The 27,562-nt window shown below is 36.5% G+C and overlaps 1 protein-coding gene across 3 annotated transcripts; it reads left to right on the top strand.

Annotated features, from left to right (window-relative positions):
• LACS4 (AMP-dependent synthetase and ligase family protein) lies at positions 1 to 26,455 on the top strand. 3 transcript variants are annotated; one of them, XM_088864673.1, is made up of 20 exons: positions 1 to 114; positions 510 to 630; positions 2,146 to 2,209; positions 2,314 to 2,403; positions 3,481 to 3,537; positions 3,730 to 3,778; positions 6,694 to 6,770; positions 13,729 to 13,768; positions 13,888 to 13,982; positions 17,103 to 17,270; positions 17,429 to 17,539; positions 17,626 to 17,713; positions 18,261 to 18,327; positions 18,970 to 19,045; positions 19,150 to 19,267; positions 21,448 to 21,693; positions 22,061 to 22,200; positions 24,486 to 24,668; positions 24,792 to 24,911; positions 26,203 to 26,455. In XM_088864673.1, exons 3-20 carry the CDS (start codon positions 2,177 to 2,179, stop codon positions 26,236 to 26,238), a joined length of 1,794 nt encoding a protein of 597 aa, XP_088720799.1. In that variant the 5' UTR covers positions 1 to 114; positions 510 to 630; positions 2,146 to 2,176; the 3' UTR covers positions 26,239 to 26,455. The 3 variants fall into 3 exon arrangements, with proteins under 3 accessions (XP_088720799.1, XP_006850521.1, XP_088720802.1); XM_006850458.4 differs by lacking the exon at positions 1 to 114 and having other exon boundaries at positions 432 to 630; XM_088864676.1 differs by lacking the exon at positions 1 to 114 and having other exon boundaries at positions 432 to 630; positions 2,091 to 2,209.
• Positions 26,456 to 27,562: the final 1,107 nt, after the last annotated feature.

Below are 27,562 nucleotides of genomic sequence, written 5' to 3'. Positions count from 1 at the left end.
GCGGCATACCTAAGAGAGAGAGAGTGTAGAGAGAGAAAGTAGAGCAAGTGGGTGGCACGCCGTAGAGAGAGAAAGTAGAGAGAGAGTAGAGAGGGGGAAAGATTCGAGCGCTGGGTAGGTGAATCCTGTTTTCAGGAGGCAATTAAGGTTTTTCCAGATCAATGCATATCCTTTAATGGATTTTCACCTTTCTCTCTCTTCTCTCGGTTCTTTTTTTTTCTCAAGAAGAAGAGAGAGAGAGGAGATTTGATACGAAGTCAATGCCTGCTGATTCTGCTTCGCGATTAATGAGTTTCTCGAACCGTTGTTGAACGGTCGTTGAATAATCTCCACTCTTGGTGATCTGCTTTTTGAAAACCCGAGAGAGAGCCTTTGATTTTGAAAGCTCGTTTCTTTGCGTATTTAAGCTTCCTCTGCTCCATTATCTTGTATTTGTTTTGTGGTTGAGTTCTAGAGAGAGAGAGAGTAGAGAGAGATGTCTGTAGCTAAGAAGTTCCTTGTGGAGGTAGAGCGTGCGAAGGAGGGGAGAGAAGGGAGGCCTTCGGCTGGGCCTGTTTATAGGAGCATCTTTGCTAAGGATGGGTTTCCTGAGCCGCCTCAAGGATTGGAGAGTTGTTGGGACATTTTTCGGTACTTAATTCTTTCTTTTCTTTATCTTTTGTCATTCCTTCTGAAGTTCTGTTTCTAGATGTATATTTGTTTTTCATGAAATTTTATTGAATATTGATCGTTTGAATTCCTGATCCTGATACGTTGTTTTCTCTCTCTTCACAGTGATGATTCTATATTTTTTTGATAAAATCGAAAATTGGGGGATTACTTTGTTTCCTGCTTGCCTTGAATTGTACAAATTTTAGTTTTTTTTCGTTTTCGTGGTTTCTCTGCTTGGACAGCTTTCTTATTCATTCGTTTTAAGATGTTTTGTTTTTTTGGGGGTCATGCTTGGTTTTTTTCTATTAGCTTTTCTTTCTGTAACTCAGCTCCATGGTATGTGTACCTTGTTTGGGCTTCTTCTATTTATTACTTTCTTTCATTTTTAATTTCTTTTTTTGGGTTTTTTTAAATTTTTTTTTTTTCATATGTTATAAATCATGATTTGCTAGACTCTCATGCTGTAGTGTCCATGTTTTTTTCTTCTACTCTTTCTTCCTCTCTCTCTCTCTCTCTCTCTCTCTATCTCTCTCTCTCTCCCCTTATTAATTTCGTGAGGTTGGGGGTAGTTTTGCTTAATGTCTCAATTGTCTCAAGTTGATATAAGAGTTTTTCATTGTCTACATACATGGCTCTTTCAAAGTTCTTTCGTATGAGGCCTAAACTTTGTTCTTCTCTTTTCTGATTTTTGAATTTTGTCTAAATTTCTGTTCTTGAATTTTCAAAGTTCATGCCTTGAGAAAAGGAGAAACTTTTTAACCTCAGTCTATCTGTGTTAACAATATTAGTCAGTTCTTTAAGCTTTTCTGAGTTTCATTTCATGCTTTCACTTCAGGTTTCCTTTTTTATTGATTTATTTATTAGTGTCTTTAGCCCATAAATTTTATTTATTTTTGGTTTAAATTATATATGTTTGTTTTTCGTGTTTGTAGTTGAAATTGTACTGATATTCAGTTGTGCTGATTTATCTCTCTCCCCCTGGTAAAATCGTTAATGGACTATGTTACCGTAGATCTCTGATCTTTTCCCATGTCAGCACAGATTGTTTACACTTTACACACATGCAAAAGATTGTTCTAACTTCATTTATATCTGCTTTAGGATTTGGGTAGCAGTGATATTATACTTTGGTCTTTTCTTAGTACATCTGTCTTTGGACCTTCCAATTTCGTTATTCATTTATTCTTTTTTTATTCTTCTTATGGAAAAGATACTAAAGGTATCTGAGAGACCTTAATTATGGAGCATATGGCCATCTGAATGGCCTTCCTCTATGTAAACTATTAAATTTGGTGAGTTAATAAATAAATGTGACATCAAGTCTTCTTTTGCAATAGAAGTGATGTCACTTCAATATTTGTGGTTTGTATGTCCTCTTACGTGCTTATCATTGTCATTTTTGGTTTTATTGATTGGATTATCTACTTTCAATATTTCAGTGATGGTGTTTTGATATCAGTTGTTTCATGTGGGATATCTGTACCTTGTTGACAGTTTATCAGTTGAGAAGAACCCTAACAATCCAATGCTTGGTCGGCGTAAAATAAAGGATGGAAAGGTGCAATCTCTCTTTCATTAGGTCCTTGTCGTAATGTGTTTAGGCCTTGGTAGCTGCACTGAAATATTCACTCCTTTTTTTTTTGTTTTGTTTTTATATTACAGGCTGGTGAATATGTGTGGATGACTTATAAAGAAGTATATGACATAGTGATGAAACTTGGGAATTCCATTAGAAGCTGTAGTATTGAACAGGTAAGTTGTACTTTCTTCTTTTGAGCATGATGCATAGAGTCTAGATGAGCATGATACATATTCTGTACAAATACTATCGAAGTTATTTTCTTTTATGAGGAAAATAGTAGCACTAACACATACCACATTTCTTTGAAGCCTATATTTTCTCTTGTATATTCATGTCCATGGGTTTATTAATGATTCTATTGGAAAATAAAAGGAAAATAATTGGAATGCAAATCATGTACTTGTATTGTGGTTTTTCCTTTTATTTTTGATAATTTTATGTGATTTCCCCAAGTTCCATGCCATCCAGAGAAAAATGTGGCATATGGATGATTCACAAGAAATTAAAGGTCTCGTCACATTTCTTTGTGTTTGATGCCTGGTTCACCTGATGTACTTTGTGCACGCTTACGTATGGTGCTTCTCAAGATTTCCACTATAATCCTCGTCATCTAGATTGAAATTAGTATTTTTGGTGTTTTGCTCTTTTTACCGCTCTTCCTTTGCATATGGCTACTTTTTTTGGGTTTATTCTTCATGTTGAGTTAGTTATGATTTCATTCACATTATTTTTTTCTTTTTTCATCTTCACATGTGTTTAGCATTCCTATGATTTGTGTGTTTTGCAAGTTGGATGAAAACTGACATGTTACCATCTAACTCACAAAAGGGCCGCGTTTTATGAATGGGCCCACACCTAAATGGGATCTAAAGTGGTATCCAAAGGAGCCCAAAGCCACAACTGGCCCCCACCTAAATAACCGCCCCAACAGTGCCCCAAAATGTTTTTTTGGTGCCCTACATATACATTACTTAGTTGTCTAGGTTAAAATGGGAAGTTTCTTGGTTTTGACTACCATCTTTTTGTCCACACCTAAATGGGATCTAAAGTGGCATCCAAAGGAGCCCAAAGCCACCAAGGGCCGCCACCTAAATAATCGACCCAACGGTGCCCCCAAATGTGTTTTGGTGCCATACCCATACATCCCGTAGTTGTCTAGGTTAAAATGGGAAGTTTCTTGGTTTCCACTATCATCTTTGTGTAACGTGTTTATCTGTTATAATGGAATTTGTATTGTTGATTTTCAGGGAGGCAGATGTGGCATCTATGGTATCAACTGTCCAGAGTGGATTATAAGTATGGAGGTATTGCTGTTCTTCCATGAAAACTTCCATTATTAAAATATGCCCATGTTTTGTGAGGTTTAACTGTTTATCTGAAAGATGAAGTTACTGAAAGCTTAAATTTTCTTGTTCTAGATTAATCCCATCTGAGATTTCTGTCTCCCTAGACTTTGGTTTCTTGCATGATTTGTTCATCATCATTGGCTTCTGCAGGCCTGCAATGCTCATGGGATTTACTGCGTTCCTCTATATGACACACTTGGTAGATCTCCCAAACTTTTATATCTTGTTCTAAGCATTAGGATTTGCAATGCCTGTAAATAAGGCACTTCATTTTCTTCTTCTAAAAGAATGAAGCAATTTTGAATAATTGATGATTATGAATAGTTGATGATTATGAATAATTGATGAAGTTGCTCATATATAAGAGCGACTGATGGGCCTGCATAGTAAATTATGTGAGGTGTCATTTGCTGGTTTTTTCTGTAAAAATCATAATATTATGTAATATGAGTCCCATATGTGTACTCAGTGTAATCTGAATGTGTATTAACCTGCCGCCCTGTGGGTGGTTATGGATTCTCTTGAATACTTTTATGATATCGTCTTTGAGGGAGTATGATACATCTTATAGGAAAATGGCTAGGAGTCACCATGTTTCAATTTTGTTAAATTGTTGTAGTATGAAATGAAAGGTGTGGCTATGAATAATTCCAAAGTACAAATTATTATTATTATTTTTTTTTTTATTAATAACTGAAATTTTTACTTATAATTGCCACATTATAGTGCATAAATAAACCTACTACAAGTTAGAATCTTTATCTTATTGTTAAAATAGAACTTTATTCAAGAACTAAATTCAAACTTAAAATTGTGAATTTTGAAGAAAAATGAATCAAAGAACAGTAAAGAAAATAAATAAACAAAATGGGAAGACTTACTGAATGTTTTGCCTAGGGTTACCCCCTAGGACTTAGCACATCCCATATATCCTATCACCTAACCGATGATGCACTTAATCCTTAGGTCATGCTGAATCCACTGAATTGGGAACCACCTCTGGAATACCCTATCACAAATCTATGCGGTTGAGAGCATGAGCTACAATATCAAAAAACAATAAATAAAATAAATAAACAAACTGGGAAGACTTATTGAATGTTTTGCTTAGGGTTACCCCCTAGGACTTAGCACATCCCATATATCCTATCACCTAACCGATGATGCACTTAATCCTTAGTCATGCTGAATCCACTGAATTGGGAAGCACCTTTGGAATACCCTATCACAAATCTATGGGGTTGAGAGCATGAGCTACAATATCAAAGAACAATAAATAAAATAAATAAACAAACTGGGAAGAATTACTGAATAGGGTTACCCCCTAGGACTTAGCACATCCCATATATCCTATCGCCTAACCGATGATGCACCTAATCCTTAGGTCATACTGAATCCATTGAACTGGGAAGCACTTTTGGAATGCTCCATCACAAATCTATGGGGTTGAGAGCATGAGCTACTATTAGGGTTTCTTAAGACCCATTTAAACTTTGGGGCATGCTACTGTGTAGCACCTCGTCTAACCTGGACTAGGGTTGGGTGTGCACCCTTTCTCTCTGTATATTGGGTGGTGTGTGCCTTCCCTAGATCCCCATGGCGGTGGTGTGCCACCTAGAGAGAGAGAGAGAGAGAGAGAGAGAGGTCTGAAAAAAAAGCCTTGTAGATAATTTTTTTGTTTGGGGGGGGCAGGGGTGGGGTTCCCCTCCTTATAGAGGCCTCAAAGGTTAATCCAATCAAATTAGGATTCAATATGGCCTTAGAATTCCCAGGTAATCTATGAGGTGAGAGAGAAATATATCACAGCCATTTATCCTTGAAATAAATTATCATGATTTAGGGAGGAATCTAGGAACCTCATCAATTGAATCTTTGAGCCATATCCACTTTTAGTATATCTAGGTTTTGACCATTAAAAAATTATCTCCTAATTTATCTAGCATTCCTTTTTCTTTCACAAAGGGGTTGTAGGAGTTCAAAGTCAAAAGTAGTCTTGGTCAAAATACTCTAGATCCCTAAAATATCTCACAAAATATTACCCCAAAGGTTTTCCAAGATTTTTTGGAGCTAACTATATCTTTTTTCAAAACACATGGACTCCTCTTAAAGTTTCCTAAAATACTAGGAAAACATTGGGCATCCCACTATGTGGGGCCTATGGCCCTTGTGGGTTCCACACTTGTGGGGGCTGGGCCTTTAACCAACGAACCAGTCCCCCCGGCACGGGTCCCACTACATATGGAATAAATTTCAAAGATACCCCCAACTAGAAACCTAAAGAAATAACCTTGTAGGGTTTTTTGTTCATTAAATTTTTTGAAAAAACTCAAAAACCACAGCAGCATAAATAAAGTTGAAAACGATATTTTTTAAGTTCTTAAAAATTCTAAAAAACTTAGAAATACCTATGGAAGTAGATTGGTACCAATAGGTCAAGAAAAGTGACTATTAGGGCACTCTACTTGTGCCACTATTCATGATCCACAACTATCTTCTCGAACTACTCCAACAAGGCCTATGATCTACAGTCATAGGCAGGGGGCTCATAATTGACCTATCAATGCTGGCTAATAAATAGTGGAACTACAATCCTAGTATGTGGATTACAAGTTCCCCTAAGAGCAAGTCACATGCATACAAGGGGGACTCTCTCTATGCACATGTACACATATCCCTCTATAGGGTTGCTTGCTAGAATGTGGTTGTCATATGTACATATTGTACATTAGTTTGTTGAGGACTTCATCCTTGCTCTCACAAGCTTATATCCGCACACAGGAGATACCAAAGCTCTCCTGGCTGACTAACAACGTCCGTGGACATCTCTCTGATCTCAACAAGGGATGACCTTCCAAAAAACCCTCAACTGTAGTGCCTATGCCCAAAGGGAAAGGGTTTGGGGCGTGACATCCTTAACCCTAGGTCAGTCAACCATCATACACTCCCATTGAAGTGCACAATCCACAATTATTTATCATATTTATATGCTCTCACAACCTTTAAAGACTACAAACCCCAACATGAATTTTATTGATACCTGCCATTGCATGATGCTTTCTTTTGGTAGATATTTTATTAAACTTTCCATTTACTTTGTAATATTTTCATTTGTAGGTGCTGATGCAGTAGAATTTGTTCTTCGTCATGCGGAAATTTCGATTGCATTTGTCGAAGAGAAAAAGATTGTGGAGGTATCTGCCTTTCACTTGCATATAGAAAAATACATGTGATCTTTATTTCTTTGGGAGGTTTTGCCTGAAACATTACTCCTCACAATGCTCACTCTACATAAATGAGTTACACCTATTACCTTGAAGTCTATGTGCTAATTACATTATTACAAGGATAAGTTGTTTTTTATTGGTGATATTAAAGTTAAAATTATTATTTGGATAAGCTGCTTCATTGTAAATATTGGGTATGAAGCTTAGAGGAAGAGCAAAACACTTCATTTCAAGTGTTAGAACTAGTGTATCTTATTTTCTATCTCTGACTTTCTCATCATACTTATATCATATGAACAAAACAAAGGATTCAGGATTTTCATTGCTAAGCTGACTTTTAATTTTATCGGTAATGATTGCATGCAAATCTTGAACTTCTTCAAGCTATTCGTATGAACAAAAGAAAGGAATTTTCATTACTAAACTGGCTCTTGTGTTTTATCGGTAAGCATGTCATGCAAATCTTGAATGGCTTCAAGCTATGGGAAGATCAATATTTGGACTATTTTAATGATTTCTGGTATATATTTAGTTTCTTCGAGAAATACTAATGATTTCTAGTGTGTATATTATTTCTTTGAGAAATATTTCTTCTCCACTTTCGAACAAGTCAGTTCAATTTCTGATTGGGCTTACGTTGCAGTTACTTATGGGCTACGTGGTAGCAACTACATATTTCTTATATGTTGGCAACCTTAGTTACCGGGAGCCGGAGCGGGGACGGCTCTGGGGTCGGTAACGGGAGCGTTGGATCGATGGCTGCCCAAAGCTATGGCTTTCGGGGAGCAAGTTCCGGTGAGGGTAAAAGTAGCGGAATGAGATCCATATGAAGGCGGAGTGAGTTCCAATGCAACAAGATCTAGATCCTTATTAAATGGGGACGCGATCAATATACAATGGGATCGTGTTCCCATATGCAATAGGATCACGCTCCCATCTGGAATAGGAATGAGACCCATTTGGAGTTGAATCGCGTTCCTATTTTGAAAGGATCGAACTCCATTCAAGGACGGATCGCATTCCCTGCATGATTGGTCTGTGATCCCATCACATAACTCCACTTGTATTAAGAACTCAACCCCATTACACGTGGATTCATGTTCCCACTAAGCACTGCACCCCTTCCCATATAAATGGGATCTCGTGCTGGATAAGGATGGAGTTCCGTATACACAGGGATCGTGTTCCCAAATTTCCAGGTTCGAGGACCTTATTTATGTGGGAACGGGATCTACAATCTTCATGAACGTGCACCATGGGGTCGAAATCCTTTTGTTCATCGGAGTGAGTACCCTATAAAATGGGAGCGAGATCCCGGAATAAAAAAATTGCATTCCTAGCAAGATCCCAGTTATGGAACGTTGGAGTTGGATTCCGGAGCTGGAGCGCCACCCTGTTGGGGTGCTCCTGGTAACGATGTTGGCAATTGCTTTTCCTAATGAATTATTCCTTACTAGAGTTTTAATTATATATGTTGGTGTTATGTCTTTTTTTTTTTACTGAGTTGTTTTAGTACTACAAAATAATCAAAAAGTGCCTGACATGCAGAACTTGATAAGGTGGCTTGATGCTCATCTTCTCTTTGTATGGCATATCTAAGCCATGATATTTGTTTAAATCATAGTTGTTGGTTTGAAATGTATGTTCAACAAGTTTACTGGTATTTCCCCTGCTAGAGGTGAGGAGCTCTAGCATTCTTCTTTTAATTGTTAAAGTTTCAATATTGGATTGCGGTCTTGAAATGTCAAGTACAAGTATAAAAGCAATCAACTTCATAAAAGTTGTCAGGGCAGGTGGTGGCATGATTTGTTGTTGAATGTTACCGCATTGAGAGTGAGGTGGTCATGGGTCAGCAATAGAAAAAAATCTTGGATGCTAAGATGACCAGATATAGGGATGTAGAGATGGATATGGAAAATGATTATAGGACTCGGCATTTCTCAAAATCTAGGATACAGTAAAGTCCTAACTTATGCATCTATAAATACCTATTATAGCTTATATAATATAAAAAATACATGCATCCAACACATTTATACACACACACACAACCAGTTTTTTAAAATGCAGGATGTGGACCCGATGTGGTTGGGGCCCTGACGCGGCGATGCGGCTTAATGTGGTCTAGATGCGGGCGCATCACCCCGATGTGACCAATAAATATAAAAAATTCTAAAAATATCTTAAAAAATAGGTTAATGCATGGAAACAAATTTCGAGGTCATTTATGTAATAGTGTATTAATTTATTCATTAGCTCCAATATTATCAGCTGTTGGACCCCTAATAGAAGACATTAGAAAATAGAAACTAAAAACTTGAAAGTTACTTCTTTATAAAAGACATAATATTATCATAAACATCTAAAAACCATTATTGCAATTGCAAACTTTAATGTTACAAACTCAAACTATACATACAACCACTAGAAGTCGATAAAGAGTTCAAGAGTCAAGACAAAACATAGAAGACAATAGAAATCAAAAGATAATCTAATCAGCTCTCAAGTCCCAATCTCAAATCTCAATTTGACAAGTCATCTAGGGAGTCTCCATGAGCATGTGCATCTCTAACATCTGAATGCGAGGATCTAGGGCGTCTCCAAATTCCTTTTTTACTTTTTTTGATGTTGAAACAGCCACTACCATGGCCGTTTTTTACTTTGTAGGGGGTTAACTTCCTGCCCATGCTCATGGCCATTATTTTTGCTCACGAGCCTGGGCAGTGTATGCAGGCGCATAGTGCCATGGGCTGCATATGCAGGCCCATAGTGACATGGGCTGCATATGTGGGAGCATCCTAAAAAGTGCATATGCAGCTAGAGGCATTGCACCTCTGGCCCATGGTGCATGATGCTGCCACATATAGCGCTATGCGGCTGCATTTTAAAACACTGCACACAACCATATCGTAATACTTTATTCATACTATATTTTTTATATGCATACAAATAGTTTAAGAAAATTTGGCTGAGTTGACACGGACTCTGGAGAGTCACTCGGGCTTGTTAGCTTGCCAAGCCCAGATACACATATATACGCGGTAAAGTACTCGAGAGATTACTATACACAACACACACACCCCAATATTGTGCATATTTTTATACTTTATTTATAAGATATATTTTACAATAGTATCATTTCATACATACAAGCAGGGTAAGAAAATTTGACGGAGTCGACTCAGACTCTAGAGAGTCACTCGGAGGTGGATGGCTTCCCGAGCCTGGAACAGGGTGCATGTACGCCCGATAAAGTAGTCGAGTGAGTACTATAGAGACTTGCCCTGGTGTTGTGAAACTTGAGTTGACTAGCCCGAGTTTTATAGTACTTGACTACTTTTTACAGTACTCACCCAAGTATTATGCACGAACCAGATTAAAAGGGGGGAGGTGGAAACGTCTTCCCCCCACCCACAAAAAAAAAAAAAAAAAAAACCCCAATTTTCTTTATTTTTTAGATTCTCAACCTTTATTTTGTAACTTCCTGCCCATGCTCATGGCCATTATTTTTGCTCACGAGCCTGGGCAGTGTATGCAGGCGCATAGTGCCATGGGCTGCATATGCAGGCCCATAGTGCCATGGGCTGCATATGTGGGAGCATCCTAAAAAGTGCATATGCAGCTAGAGGCAATGCACCTCTGGCCCATGGTGCATGATGCTGCCACATGAAGCGCTATGCGACTGCATTTTAAAACACTGCACACAACCATATCGTAATACTTTATTCATACTATATTAGTTTAAGAAAATTTGGCTGAGTTGACATGGACTCTGGAGAGTCACTCGGGCTTGTTAGCTTGCCAAGCCCAGATACACATATATACGCGGTAAAGTACTCGAGAGATTACTAGACACAACACGCACACCCCAATATTGTGCATATTTTTATACTTTATTTATAAGATATATTTTACAATAGTATCATTTTATACATACAAGCAGGGTAAGAAATTTTACAGAGTCGACTCAGACTCTAGAGTCACTCGGAGGTGGATGGCTTCCCGAGCCTGGAACAGGGTGCATGTACGCCCGATAAAGTACTCGAGTGAGTACTATAGAGACTTGCCCTGGTGTTGTGAAACTTGAGTTGACTAGCCCGAGTTTTATAGTACTTGACTACTTTTTACAGTACTTACCCAAGTATTATGCACGAACCAGTTTAAAAGGGGGGAGGTGGAAACCTCTTCCCGCCACCCACAAAAAAAAAAAAAACCAATTTTCTTTATTTAGTAGATTCTCAACCTCATAAACCAGTCCAAAGTTGGTTTGTAGACTGATTTTTGCCTTATCCACTTCGTAGATCAGATTTGAGAAAAATAAATAAATTTGACAGATTTGAAAAATCTAAGATTTGGCTAAGGTTTTCCCCAATTTTGAGAATTTGTGATTTCTTTGCAACTGCTGGTTGATTTTAGACGAAAATTGTGCTTAAAGCGTATTTTTGGGTTCTTCATCTGACAATAGGTTTTCTTTCCAGAAAAAAACACAAACATGTAATTATAATAGGGATCTTCATCTAACCATAGGCTGGTTTTTCACAAAGAACACAATAAAATTAGGATTTGAAGTTTCAGATTTGGATTTGCTATTCATTTGAATTTTTCAAGAACTTGGATCTCCTATACTGAAACTCGAAATCCAAATGCAGTTTGGGGGTTTTGATTGGGCTCTATGGGAAGCTTTTACAAGGATTTGAGGCATCAATTCATACCGAATGTGATGATCGAAGGATTGGTCTTGAAATTTTGGGGATGTTATTTTTCTTTAATTTAAATCCTTAAAGTTGATTTATTGTTGACTTAATTAATTCCAATTGATTTATAATTAATTTTGTAAGAACTAATTATAATTTTTATATTTTCTTTGGGTTTTCCTTTTCTTTTAAGCTGATAACATCATTTGGTTTTCCTATTCCATATTTTATATACTTTTTTAGTTTATACGGTATTTTTTGTTTTCCCATTTTCGGATTTTCATAATTTTTACTGTTTTTTCCCATTTTTGGTGCCTTTGTACTGCTCGACTCAGACTTCAGCGAATCAAATTGGACTCCCCCAGTCACTCTACTTGCCCAGGATGCAAATTCCGTGTAATCTCTCTCTGCATAGAAGTGTCCTAGCAGTATTTCGTATAAGTATCACTGTCGAGGAGGTATGACACACAGCACTTTAATCATTTACAAATATCCATGCATCATAGCTGGGTTACCTGTCATGATCACAAATTGGATCTGGATGATGCGGGACAGCACTCAAGGCCACAGTTTAGCCGTGCAGGACTACTGAAGGTAATAAGAGTGTATTGTATGGGATTTTTCCGGCTAGCTTTTGATTGGTGCAGTAGGCAGTTGGGCACTGGTGAATATCTAGCGATGTTGTCATATTGAGCTCACGAGGAGCTATCAAACAGGTGATAAACTGATAATTTGCTGAATTGTGAAGCCTGAATGATGCACTTGAGGGCTTTCGTAATTCTTATAGAAATTTATATTCCCTTGCATATATGACCCGTTATCTCAAGGCAGGCATAGGCTGTGGCCTGGTTTTGGTAATTACGATTTTTCTCTGCCCTCAGTTTCCTAACTATTCTTTCTTATACGGGGACGCAGGCAAAAGTAGAACAATTGGTGACCATATCCACTGATCCGTTTTTGACCAGAGGATTTGTTCGTGGGTCATTGTGCTGTCTATGTTGTGTGTTTAAGTCAGTGCTCACAGTGGTATTCTCTTTTGGTATTTTGAGCTCCGGAAATATTTTGGAATTGCGAAGGAACGTAATGTCTGAGTAGTGGTGGGGATCTTGTTTGGCAGGATCAAATGATTAGATCATGAGAGCTTGTCTCATTGTTCATTTTAATGGAGGTAATTTGGTTTGGGAAGTTGAATGGGACAGGGTGCACATGATTGCGGGCTATGACCTCTCTTATTATTCACCAAAAAAGAAATTTGAAAAAAATCTGACATGAGAGCTTGTCTCATTGTTCATTTTAATGGAGGTAATTTGGTTTGGGAAGTTGAAGGGGACTGGGTGCACATGATTGCAGGCATGACCTCTCTTACTATTCACAAAAAAAGAAATTTGAAAAAATCTGACCTTATTCATTAGTTTCCAGTTCTATAGCACAAGGAACATGGGACAGTTAACAAATAGGTCCTCCTTGCTTCTAGTTTTATATTTGACAATGAAGGTTGTCTGCTTTTCCAAGAACTGAGTACTTAGTTGTTATAAAATTAAGAATCCAAAATTTAACTCTTCAACAAACGACAATAAATTTAATATAATGATGTCCAATTTAAGCACTGTCTTCTTTTCGTGTTGTCCTAGGAGTGTGTCGGGCTGAACCTTTTGGGGTGCTATATTCATATTACATATCCTTTGGTTTCTTATGTTCGTATTGTCTCTTGTGTTTTAGATTTATTGCATCAAATCTCACCTGTCCATTTCGTTTCTGAGTTGTTAATCTTTGAATTCAGTTGCTCTTTAATCATTGAACTTTGTTTTCTGATAAGAGTGGCAAAAATGAAAGTAAATATGCATGTTTTACTTAGATGGTTGTCAAAATTTTAGAGAATATACAAAATTCTATTTCCATTTCACTTCTCTGCTTGTCCATCACTGAGTAAACCTTGAGCTAGCATTCCTGATGTGCATTTACATAATGAGGTAACAGAGGGACTCTTAAGGGAAACAGTACATGTAGATGTCCCATTGAACAGGTTTATCCAGCACCTAAACTCATAGGCAACATCTGTACCGGATATGGAATATCTCGTGGTAGTAATTTGTATTCTAATGATGGACTAGGGTTAGAAATGGTGATATTTATTTAACATCTGTTGTGGAATATTATAGACTTCAAGAATCTGTTATTAATTTAACTGTGGCTTTGATCTATATACTACCAAAGTCTGTTTTCTGTTCCAGGTACTGAAAACTCTTCCAAATACGAATGAATTCTTGAAGAGTAAGTGTTTTCAATGCTATATCCAATTCTTTTTTTTTTTTTTGATGAGGATATATCCAATTCTGTTTTTCATTGAGCAAGTATTCTCAAAAAGTGATATTGTTGACTTTTTACTACAGAACTTGTAAGCTTTGGCAAGGTTACGCCTGAACAAAGAGAGGAAGCTGAAAATTTTGGGGTGGGATTCTATTCATGGGATGAATTTATCCAGCTGGTAAGTCAGTCCCTCCCATATCAATTGATTGGACAATAACTTTCTTATATCTAAGAGAGGTTTTTTTTATGCTAGTTTTGATCCTTGTTAGAGATCTTGTGAGAAGCTAACTGATCCATGAGTTGATCCAACAATTATACATGATTCTTGCAGGGAAAATCTTGTTTATTTTCTTTTGTTTTGGATTGATTAGCTGGTCATTGTGGTGGGTGGAATTTGTATTCATGACCTTATTCATATCTGTGTATCATTCTGTTGGAGGTTGAAAGAAATCTTTCTTGACCTCTATTTAAGTTATTTATCAGAAAATGCTTTCCCCAAAGGTCTGTGGGAAGTTTTATAAGTTGCAGTGTAGAAACACCTCTTACATGTTGGTGGAGTCTAGCCACTTGTATTACAGGACACAAATAGAGGAATCCATGTCTGACTCGGATGTGAAGAATATAGCACATCCCTCTATATTTTGCCAAGTCCACTACATGTTTTACAAGTCTGTACAATGCATACGTGTCTATATATATTTATTTTAAAATTAATTTGTGACTTTCTACTAATGAAATTGATAAAAAAAACAAAAGTGATCCAAATAAAGATGCGTCTATGGCATGTGGGTCCCTGCATGTCTTACATAATGGACACACGTCTTGTGAAATGACACACTTGTCTTGTTTGTCCAATCTTATGGCCTTGTGTGTCCACATGGCAGATACACCCATGTATGCGAATCCAAAAAATGGAAATCTCTAGACACACATGTTGACACGGATTTCCTGGGTCTCTATGCATGTTTTACAGTCAACAAATATGTCTAGTGCATTGGCGTACTAGATTCTCTGAAACATGCATGATGAGTGTGTCATTGTTACATAACTAGCCACCCATAAGGGTTTTCTAATATAACATTTTCTTTCATTTAGCTTATCACTTACTGTGGATGGTGACCCATTTGTTGTTCAGATGGCGCTACTTTTATACATTTTGTGGTGATGCCCCTACATACTTTTTTCTTTTATATTCTAATCTATGGTGTCCATGAAGCAAGCATTAATGCTAATACAATGGATGGCTTTTCATTTGAATAACTAAGAAATTTAGTGTAGTTCTTTGGTTGTTGGTTCATAGTTCCTTAAAGACATCATCCTCAGCCTCATCCTCATTCGAGCCTTATCCCAACTATTCGGGGTCGGCTACATGAATCATGTTTTGTCATTCTACTCTATCAAGGGCTATACCCTCAGTCAGACTATAAGTAACCATATCTCTTCTCACTACTTCCATTCATGTTCTTTTGGGCTTTCCCCTCGCCCTTTTAGTTCCTAACCGGTTATGGATTAGGTCTATGCTGCACATGTTTAAGCCACCTATCTACTTTCCCTCATCTTATCTCCTACTGGGGCCACCCCTAAGTTCCTCAAGGGCATATAATTATCAAAAAGAAAAACAATATAAAAAGGCCTTGGATCATCTATAGGAGAAGGGTGGCAACCCCCAGGGGAAAAAGAAGCCCGGGTGTGTGTGTGTGTGTGGTTGTTGTGGGAGAAGCAAGGAGTTTCTAATAACTTATGGAGCACCATGAGAGATTTAGTTAAGCAGTGTGGGTAGTACTCAACCAAAGAACGAGGTTTTGCTAGCAAAAAATCTGAGCCACAGCTCATCCAATATACAAGTTTTGTAGGAACATGGTACTTTTATTTTCTATTATGATCATTATCGAACTGTAAGGATTTTGATGAAACCGGTTATTGTTAATCAAGAACTAGGACTTGAATGCTTGTATAGTATTACTATTATTATCATTCAAAAAGTTTTTTTTGTACAAAAATTACTATTATTGCTATTGTTTTAGTTGTTGTTGTTGTTATTATTTCGCGTAAGAGGAAAAAACAATCCCATCCAGGACATTTTGAATAGCTATTGTCACAGTGGTTAAAATAAATTTCCTAATTACATTGCATTATCAGCTACACGTGCACAATAGTGAGCAACCTGCCTCAGACAAGGTCATCTATAAAAATGAGAGAGTTTGTCTGCCAATAGCTTCTGCCCCATTTTTCTTTGTCAAAGCCTATGTAAAGAAGTCTACAATCTGCTCGATGGTGAGATGTACCGAAGACTGAGGGCCCCATAAAATTGTCGACCTCAATAATATTATAGGCCACCATGATGTGCATTGTTGTGTCATGTCAAGGAACAGATCATTAGAAGTACGGATATGGCTCCAACATTGTTTCCTTGAAGGGGTGTAGGAGTTGAGATGAAATCCCTCCATCCATCACCAATTCGGTGAATCAAATTTCACTGCATACACAGATTGGGGAGCTCAACACTGGAGAGTCAGATATCAGAAGAATTTCTTATGTTTAATTTTAACCATTAAATTCTTGTGATCTTCCTTTCACATTGAAATAAGTCAATTTTAAATGGAAAAATTGAAATCCTATCGACATCCTTCACCAGAAAAGTGTCTTGTTTAGGTTTATGCAAGCTCTTACCCAATTCGATCTGCTATTCCCTCTACTTAACCTTTATGCTCCAAATTCCTGGAGGTCCAGAGGTTGTGCCTTTGATGTCTATGGACTCCCCTCGACTCAATCGCTCCCTAGAATTTTCCTCTACCCTAGTTTTATGGTTAGACACTTTGAAAGACTATGAAAATGAATTTAGGGAAATTTGTCAAAATACTCCTAACTTAACAAATATTGTTAACAGTTTCAATTTTTTTTTTTTTTTACTATGTTCCCCATTTTCAACTATTCCAACTCATGATCATGCATATTTTGATGGGCTCTTTGAAATAAAATGAAAATATGCAGGCAAAATACTAAATCGTTAATCTCTTAGGTGCATTTTGCAAATTTCCCCATGAATTTACGATAGCTTTTACTTTGTAGCTGAATATGGTTTTGAGGTACTTATTATCTTTCCTTATATCTTACTTCCTGCTGTTGTGATGTACTACATAAACTGTAGTGATATAGTACATAAAGTTGCTCATGGACAGTGCATAATATGTCAGTTGAAATTTCTTACTGTTTCATTATGTTCCAATTGTTATTGGCTCTTTGTTTGGGTCTTGCTTATGTTTCTGGTTTGTGTTGCACATATTCCCTTTCCCTGCAGGGAAATGACAAACAATTTGATGTGTGTCCACCAAAGAAAGGTGACATCTGTACAATTATGTATACCAGTGGAACGACTGGAGATCCCAAGGGTGTGATGATTAGCAATGAAAGCATTGTTACTCTTATTGCTGGTGTAGAACAGCTACTTCGCTTTATGAATGAAGATGTAATGTTGTTCAGCTGCAACTTGAAGTATTTGTACCATTTTCCATTTTTCATTCTATGCTTTTGCTTCTAAACTAAGGATTTTGTTTATATAAATCATATTGCACTTGGATTTTGTCTTTAATATATCTGGATTATTGTTCATGAAAAATGTAACAGTTGAGTAACAAAGACGTGTATTTGTCCTTCCTCCCTCTGGCCCATATATTCGATCGAGTTATAGAGGAACTGTTCATTCAAACAGGTGCCTCAATAGGATTTTGGCGTGGGGTGAGCACTCAGAGCTTGTTCTGTCATTTCCTCACATCTAACAAAATTATCATTTCAATGAGTTGACCTTGTTATACAATCTGCAGGATGTCAAACTATTGACCGAGGACATTGCAGAACTAAAACCAACCATTTTCTGTGCTGTTCCACGTGTCTTGGATCGCATATATACAGGTGAGGTGTGAAACAAAGATGTAGATGTATTTTAGATATAAAGTATTTGTGACCTTATTTAACTGTATAAATATTGGGTCTACATGGTAAAACATCCACATTCACAAATATATAGGCATATTATATAGTAGTCCTTAAAGTTCATTTCCTTATGAAATTTTGAGTCCATTGAATTAAAACCTTCACATTTGGTAGCATATTTTGGCTGAGTATGTAGTGATGAATTAGGGAGTCAAGTTCATATATCATAGTCCTTTGTGTCTAAATTACTTTTTTTTTTCAGCTGAGTCTCATATGCATAGAATTCATTGTATATGAACATTATACTTGTAAACACATTTTTTTAATTGAATGAAAACAGTTAACATCCGGGTAAAAAAAGAGCATAGGCAAATTCTAATTATTATTGTGATGATGATATATAGGCAGACTTTATTAAGTAGAAAACATCATGTTTCAGAGGACAGTTGTGGCTTGGAAATCTGTTTTATATGTATAGTTCAATCTTCAGGGCTTTGGGCTTATGGATATTCTGCATGGGTTTCAGGTTTGAATCAGAAGATTTCTGCCGGGGGTAGATTCAAGAAGATTTTGTTTGATGTTGCACATACATAGTAAGATCCCAACTGAAAATTTCTTATTTTTTTTGATGAGTTCTCCACTGAAGATATTATTTTTGAGCTTGTAATTTAATCAGCTTTGCTTTAGAGAATGATATGCAAGGAAAATATGAGTACCATATTGCTCAGCATTAGGGTTTTTCCTTCGTGTCATGATTTTTTTTTTGAGAGAAAGGTAACTTTTGTATTGCTATGAAGAGTTGGCGTATATCCTTCTCGTCATGATTTTCTTGTTGGCATCTGTTGAATGTTCCTTTATATTGGAGTTTTTTTCTTAGTGATTCTTTTCTTGCCGAGAGTTTTTCCTTCTCGTCATAATTTTCTTGTTGGCATCTGTTAAATGTTCCTTTATATTGGACTTTTTTTATCAGTGATTCTTTTCCCTTGATCTTTTATGGGGTTAGATATAAACCTTTTCTGATAAGGAAACTCTCATGGTCGTAATTTTTTATTTCTGTTGCTAACACATATCTTAGTGTCATGTTCTGCTTTTCATGTTTTTGCCACAATTGATTTGCTTTCTTGTGTTGCCTCAGAAAACTTGGCATGTACATTATGTATGCAATGCCTAGAGATTCTGTTACTGTTATTGTTCTTCTAATCATAGTTTCTGATGTTTACTATGAATAATCACAGCAAATTTAATTACATGAAGAAGGGATACAATCATGATCAGGCAGCGCCAATTTTTGATAAGATAGTTTTCAACAAGGTGGTGTGATGGCAGTATCAAATTACTCTTATTTTGTTTATGCTTGTTCCTTTTTTTTAGGATAATTTATACTTTCTCTGTCTTGATTATTCTAATGCTTGCAGGTGAAGCAAGGATTAGGAGGGCGTGTACGACTAATTCTATCTGGAGCAGCTCCCCTTGCCTCCCATGTGGAAGCTTTTCTACGAGTGGTGACTTGCGCTCATGTTCTACAAGGCTATGGTATTTATCGCTTTGAGATTTCTATTTGTGATATCTTTGCTTGAATTTCTGAAATGATGTAATTGTAGAGTCATACTGGCTTCTCCTTTTACCATAGCGACAGCAGAGTGCTATTATATTAATATAAAGTGTCTTCCAATGAAGCTAAAACTATTATGATACCAAGGAAAAGACTCAGAAAGTACTTCTAAGAAATCGTGTCATGTATTAACATTGGATTGGGTGCAAACATACTTGAAAGATTTCTAAGGAAAGAAAAACTGGGACATAGTCCTCTCATCATGCAGGAAAAAACTCTCAAATTGATCAATCCCATTGGCATGGTAATGCGTGCAACATGATAACTGCTCTAAATCCAACCAGGTTCTGTGCTCAACTTCTCTTTCTCAATGTGCAGAAATTTTATTTATTGAAGCTTCGTTTATATTTTATATCAAAGCGGAATGATCAAGTGGAAATGTATCCTCATGCGTCTTACAATCACTTCCTAATCTAAGAACCCCACGTAAGGCCAATGCACCCTCATATTAATGTGTGAAATCCAGCCTATATGGTAGATGGATGTGATGGCTGCTCGGGTAGATGTTATCTCACTAACGTGTGACATACCCTATGATGAATCATAGTGCACTTAAATAACATCTGTGGATGTTCCATTAGGACAAATATATCCCTTTTACTAAACAGGGCTCTAGGCTTGATTAACGTAAACACAGAACCCATAAGTATCTCTTGTGAATAATTAAAAACCTGCTAGACACAAATCTTTGATAAATGTTAGATATATTTGTAAGCGGATATATACTGCAAATGAGTTCTTAATGATGTAGCAGGGGCTTACTGAGCTGGGTATGGCATCCTAACAAACTTAGCTGCCCTCTTCCCTAGGAGGGCACTGGCTTTTGTTGAAGTAGAAAGTTGTAGCTAGTGTCTGTTAGGGGAGTGCAGAGCGAAAAAGATTCTAAACACTGAATGCCTGTGGCAGTGATGAAACACATTCAACCTTGGGAGATTCTTCATTGGAAGTAACTATATGGCTCCAATCTGGGTTATGAGAGGAATATGTTTCAGTGCTTTTTTTTTTAAGGAACAATTTTGATCTGCAAACAGCACCTATTGAGTTGAAGGTAAAGGAGGTATAATGAAACATGAGTACAATTGCCTTAAAATTTGATGAGAATTGAGAGAGATAAAAATGAAGATTTCTGGAGCTTTAGGCATTAATTTTATTTCATAGCTTCACAAAAAAGCTGCCAATATGAAGATACAGCATATCAAGAATTTCAAACAACTTCTGGTTGCCCATCGCACTAAGAAGGGCTGATTCTGAATTCTCAAAAAATGGCCTGGAAGTACCAAGAGAATCTGACCTGCCTACTCACAGTTTGCCAAAAAAATTAAAGAAATCCCTGAAATTCTTATACTGAATGGAACTTAGAACAGGACTAATCTGATAAATCTCAATATTGGATCATGCATTTAAAAATATTTTATGTGCTAATGAATAAAAATCCATTAGAACTATCGGTGGGTCTGAAACAACAAAAGCCTTTGCATATAGATCAAAAGCTGTCTTTCAAAGCTTATGCATGCTCTCTCAAAAACTAGTAGAGGTTTATAAATACCAGATGATCCATATCTATATGATTGTTGACAAATATGGAGCCCTGATTATCTGCAAACCTAAATTTCAATATATTCCAATACAAATACCAGATTTGACTCAATTATCAAAAGAAAAAGTTAAAAAAAGAAAAAGAAAAAAAATTTACAGTTTTATGATTTCATTACACTTGTACTCAAATGCTGAGTAAATGGCTTAAAAGTTCCAGCCCAAATACGATCACACGTCACATATGTGAAGAAACTTTACCACAAGCAAAGTTTGACAGTGTAATGAGATTTTTTTCAACCCCATCAGATTTTTCTTTTTCAACTGCAACTTCTTCAGATTGTTGATGGCTTCTATTGGTTAATAAGAAAAGTCTGACAGTGTAATGAGATAATCCTCTGGTGGTTGACTTTAGTTTGCAGGTTTTTAAAAGATTTCTTCCTTTGTTATAAAATATGCAATGCAACTATAATTTCTTCCGGAGGGCTCGTTGTAACTGATTTTATCTAGAATAAGATTCCATCTGAGTTTTAGGAGCTAGCGCTAATACAATTTACTGTTGTCCCAGGTCTGACTGAAACTTGTGCCGGTACTTTTGTCTCGCTACCAAATGAGCTCTCTATGCTTGGGACAGTTGGACCACCAGTACCAAATGTGGACGTGTGCTTGGAGTCTGTTCCTGAAATGAATTATGATGCTCTTGCAAGCACACCTCGTGGGGAAGTCTGTGTAAGGGGGAAAACCCTGTTTTCTGGATACTACAAACGTGAAGATCTGACTAGGGAGGTTATGATTGATGGATGGTTTCACACAGGTTTGTCCATGCAAGTGTTCATATCGAAGTTTACCATTTGATATCACTGGTGGAAAATTTGGCAAGTAAAATCCAGAAGCAACCATAATAACCTTTTAAAATCCAGCAATATTTTTGGTTGGAGCAACTAAAACCTGACACCACCCTCTCCTCACAGAGGACTGATTTTCAACAGCGAAGTTTATTTTAGTCTTTTACCCCAGCAATTCTATAATTTTATTAGACCACTGACATGCCTTACACGTTTGCAACTGGTATCTTGTTTGTAGTACTTCAAAATTAATGCTGTCATGGTCATTTTCTGAAGAAAAAGGTGTTTCATGTTTCAACATAGAATTCATTGAATTGGAAGTTATATTGCATACAGGAGATATTGGTGAATGGCAGCCAGATGGGTGCTTGAAAATCATTGACAGGAAAAAGAACATTTTCAAACTATCCCAAGGTGAATATGTTGCAGTTGAAAACCTGGAAAATATCTATGGTCTTTGCTCAGACATTGACTCGGTATGTTGCTGCTCTTATATCTGGATCATAGGTGCACTAATACATCCTGTTGTGTTGTCTAATTTGTCAATGACTGATGTAAATGTGAAACGAAAAATTGGTTTACTCCTTGGTGTATAACTTTGTGTAATATGAAAAAAAATAAAAAATAAAGATGAAAGGAAAAATCGCTTAATGCTTGGTTTTGAGTTTTTTTATATTAGATGGTTATGTGCATGCCCTGGGGCAACTTCTCTTTTGACAATTTTAAACCTATATGTGTAGCTGTCTTTGCCTATGGAATGATCTCGGTTTAGATGAAACCTTGGTGGAAATGTGTTTTCCTTGGACTTGCTGGCTGTCCTATACTCCAATACTGGAAGCCCCAGAGGGGAGATGACTTGAAAGAAAGTTGTTAGACACTGTCAACTTTGCCATAAACACTGCAAGCTATACAGCAGTTTAAGAGAAAAAATTATGTGGTCGCCATTGTGATGATGCCAAGCTATTGCTTCATCATTTTTCTTCTGCTAAACAGAAGTTGATCATAGCAAAGTATGTTCCATCCTCATTGTAGATGTATCCAAATTGATGCCTTCTAGCAATCTCCTTGATTTGAAGATCCGTCACCCAACAATAAATTAAATAAAAAAGATCCACAGTTGATAATAAGAATCCAAGACACTTGCGATAAGGAAGATGCAGACACCCACATTTTGATCGACTCTACTGCACGTTTAAACTTGACCCAAAAGTATCTGCAGTAAAGGAAATCCTCTTTGCCTTCAACAGTCGAAGAAGAAGCCAGGCTGACTCATGGTTGGAAAGATATGCCAAAGTTACTAAACGACCTACAAAATGACTTTGCAGTCCCTAGAGCACTACTCCATGTGGAGCAGGAACATCATGGAATGGCTCTCACCATACCCCTAGATCACCAAACTCCACCCAAATCTTCTAGAAACCCAACAAAGCATCTTCAAAACTTCTTCCCCACATTTGTTGCATTTTAAGGGAAACTTTGCACCCTTACATTAAGAAACTACCAAAATTTATAAGGAAACATCCTCTTTGCTCATGAAGATTCAATGAATTCCGAAGCACTCCAACATGCCAAAGCCTTTCCAAATTCCCTAAATCATCTTCAAGAAACCCTAAGTTTCTTCTAGAAACTCTCCACAGCCTCTAGATACTGGGTCAATAGAATGTATGCTGGTCTAAACCAATCTGAGCTCAAGCCCTTTACACTCAGTTGCCGAGATCTGAGGCTTACTTTTAGCATAGTAAGTGAGCCTTAACAATTTGCTTCAGAGTCTGATTCGGTTCTGCATTGCTGCGAGGCACCTAACTTCCCAGCTATGCACTTTCTTCCCTCCTTGGTTCTTAGCATCAGTTTGCTTCCTTGCTATCTTTGCTTGCTTTCTTTGTTTGAAACATCATATTAATAGAAATCTCACATTTTGATTCATATAGTGTATCTTTCTAGTTTTATAGGCAGTTGCATATGGATTTAAAATTGAGATCAGGGCCTAGCTTCTAGGTTTAAAGGGGAGGTAATTATATATGTGCTCTAAAACCTAGTTTTGCTTGTCCCTGCTTCTCTAATTCCCCAAAATTCCTTGTTCACGAGGCAGATCCAATATAGGTATACCCCTTCTCTATCTCTTTTTTAAGTTTAACGCAAACCTGCCTGGAGTGACTTGGTGGTTGAGGTGTCTCAGATTTGCATGTGATAAGGTTAGTGCCCACCATTGAGAACAAACTTTTTACTCATAGGGCTGGGACACCTTGATCACTAGGTCACTTTGAATTTGGGTTAAACTTAAGAAGTGAATAGGTTATTTTCTATACTTGGTCCCAGGAAAACCAAGCGGATGCATATGAGAATCTTAATGTCGCTGTTTATTCGTTTGGCCGCTTATTGCATGGAAACATCCCAAAGATCCTTGGTGCTTGTCTGATCAATATGCACTCTTTTTTTCTCTCAATATGTTTATAATACATTATTGGGTAAAAAGAGGACAATATACCTTATCTTTTTGGGTAGTTAAATATCCCATATGGATGAAGATAACAGCAATAAGCTTGCATGTGTTATATATTTACAAAGCATGAATAGCAAAATACAAAAATAATCACATATTTTCTCAAGCTGTGCACCTGCATTGATAATTTAGACCTTTGTAATTATCATATTACTGTAAGTTTCTTTATGCATTTCTTTAATATGCATTATTTAAACTATATTAATTACAAAATAAACCATGAACATGTTCATCACAAGGCATTTACACATTTTTTCTCAGATCTGGGTTTATGGAAATAGCTTTGAGTCGTTTCTCGTGGCCATAGTGAATCCCAACCAAGTTGCACTTGAGCAGTGGGCCGAAGCTAATGGCCAAAGTGGAGATTTTACAGCTCTTTGTCAGAACCCAAAAGCAAAAGAGCACATACTTGAGCAGCTATATCAGATAGCTAAAGCTAAAAAGGTATTATAAAGAAGTACACCATGCTGCAAATATATGTGTGTTTTCCTTTATTTACTTCTCATGGCTTCTATGACCAAGGTCCTCTGTACCTGGAATGAGCTCTTCCTTTACTTTTGTTGGCAGTTGAAAGGTTTTGAGTATCTGAAAGCAATTCACCTTGATCCTGTTCCTTTTGACATGGAACGGGACTTGCTTACCCCAACATACAAGAAGAAGCGACCTCAGTTGCTCAAGTACTACCAGGTTAGACATGCTCCTTACTTTTTCATTGGCAATTTGGTGATAAGATCTGTGTTCACGTGGGTGTTGATCAGCATACATGTGTTTGTCAATTATTCGTAATTGTTCTAAAATATTTTGAGCTGATGGTGTAGAGGCAGATTTTTGGGTTTCAAAATTACAAGCAACACTTCTACACCTCTAAAAATCATGTTGTATGCATTATATTAAAAAACATTTTTCCTATACATGCGATATAGATATGCCATTGTTTTAAAATAGAATGAACATTCAAAAGAAAATATCTAACCCATTTTAATATGGATAAGTATATAAAGAGACCATTTACTTTTAGCAGAAGGAGGTCACAATCACTCTTGTCCGTCAAATTTCAAATTAAGTGATTCTGAACGTATCGTTGACTAGATTCAGTTCCCCAAAAATAAATTCTCAAAGTTTGTGACACACTCCAATCCATCCAATTTGATATCTAATGGCTAGGAGTAATTGTGACCTCTTTGTAAGAATGGTAAATTGTCTCATAGTATGCAATCCCTTATAACAGGGGCAACGACCCCTAAAAAAACAAAAGTTGAAAAATCGATATGGGTGTATAGACAATCTCTTATAATAGGGGCAACTACCCCTAAAAATAAAAAAAAGGTTGAAAAAATCAGTATGGGTGTATATATGCTAGTTAAATCCTGCAAATTACAGACTGATCCTTAGTTATTTTTCTTCACCTTGCTAAAGCCAAATGCTTCCTATTGTATAACACTATTGCCATTGATCTCTACATTTTATAATAATTTTATTTCCTATCTCATTTAGTATTATTAAATTGTGAATAGATGTTTACCTTTTAGATCAAAACCAAGGAACACTCATTTATCAGGCCCAATTTGTGGGTTCTCTCTGATATTCTGACAATGCTGTAAGAGCAATAAGAAAAAAAAGTCGTCCTGAATTTCTCTTTGTGAACACTCACTTTTGTGAAATCAGAGATTCTGACTTTCTAGAACTACTAGCTCTCAATGTCATTTTATGTTTTGTGATTTATCCGTGAACCATTTATGAAATGGTGCCTTGAACCTTCAAATTAGCTTCATCTTCTAATCATTTCTTTTATCCTGGTAGTTCAGTGGTGAACTTGCCATATAGTATTGCACTTGCCAACAACTTAAACCAACTCCAAGCTGAAATTCGTAGTAGTTATTATTGTAGTTAATCTTTTTTTTTTTTTTTTCATGTATGAAAATTCTAGGTATTTTTTGTTTGCACTTATCGAGTATTGAATGTTTCTTCCTTTCCTCAGGGTGTTATCGATGAGATGTACAAGAATGCAAAATGAGAAGCGTTGAGTTTCTTGTGGCCTGTGAATATTTGATTTATAAAAATATGAACGTGTATTAATTCCGGAATTAGCTTGACCTTTTATTTAAATATCACAAAAATATCATTTTGATTGATTTAGACTGTATATAAGGTTTACATTGAATGCTGGACTGTGTATAATTCCGATTCTTTTGACGTGCTTGCAATGCAACTGAAATGAGCTTGGATTTGAAGGATGCATGTATTCCTTTTCCATGAGAGGCTTATTTAAGGGCACGTTTGGTTTGCATGAAAATGATTTCTTAGAAATGATTTTATTAGAAAATAACTAATTTCTCACATTTGGTTTGTAATAGAAGTAGAAATATTTTTACCTTGGAAATTAATTTCCATAAAAAATATCGAAAATCTAAGAAATTGGAATCATACTTATGTATGTATGATTCCAATTTCTATGAAAATAATGGGGGGTGGGGGGCTGCAATCCGACCGGGCTGGACCAAAGCCCAGTAAAGCCTAAAATTACTTTGGCTTGGCCCTATAAGGCCCGGCCAAAAAATGTACCCGAAAAGTCTGCCCCATCCGAATATATAATATTAAAGCCTGGCCTGTGGCCCATTAAGAAAATATAAGATAGTAAATTTTATTTTAGAAAATTTAAAAAATATTGGGCCTATAGAGAAAGAGAGATTGGATTTTTAGAGAGAGAGAGAGTTGGATTTCTAGGGAGAATGTATTTTTAGACAAAAAAAGATTGATTTTTAGAGAGAGAGCTTGCGTTTCTATAGATAAATAGAGTTTGGATTTTTAGAGCGAGAAAGAAAGATTAAGTTTCTAAAGAGAGAGTGATTGGGTTTTTAGAAAGAAAAATAGATTAGATTTTTAGAGAGAGTAAAAGAAATTAGATTTTTAGAGAGAGAATAGGTTTTAGATAGAGTAAGAGAGATTAGGTTTCTAGAAAGAATGTGTTTTTAGAAGGCGAAAGGTAAAGTTTTTAGAGAATGAATTTTTAGGGAGAGAGAGATTGGGTTTCCACAGAGAATAAGTTAAGAGAGAGCAAGAGAAATTGGATTTCTAGATGGTGGACTTTTAGAGAGGTCAGATTTTTAGAGAGAATGTTTTTAGAAAGAGAAAGAGATTGGAGTTTTAGAGACAATGGGTTTTTAAGAGAGAAAGAGAGATCGGGTTTTTAGAGAATGAGTTTTTTTAAAAAAGAGAGAGTGGGTTTCTAGGGAAAGTGGGTTTTTCGAGAGAGATTGAATTTTTAGAGAGAGAGATCGGGTTTTTAAATAGACAATATGAGTTTTTAGAGAGAGAGAAATTGAATTTTTAGAGAAAAA

Source organism: Amborella trichopoda, chromosome 1 (genome assembly GCF_054954075.1).
Source record: "Amborella trichopoda isolate Santa Cruz 75 chromosome 1, AtrichopodaSantaCruz75HAP2 v2.0, whole genome shotgun sequence".
NCBI lineage: Eukaryota > Viridiplantae > Streptophyta > Magnoliopsida > Amborellales > Amborellaceae > Amborella > Amborella trichopoda.
This window is presented reverse-complemented; position numbering and strand designations above follow the sequence as displayed.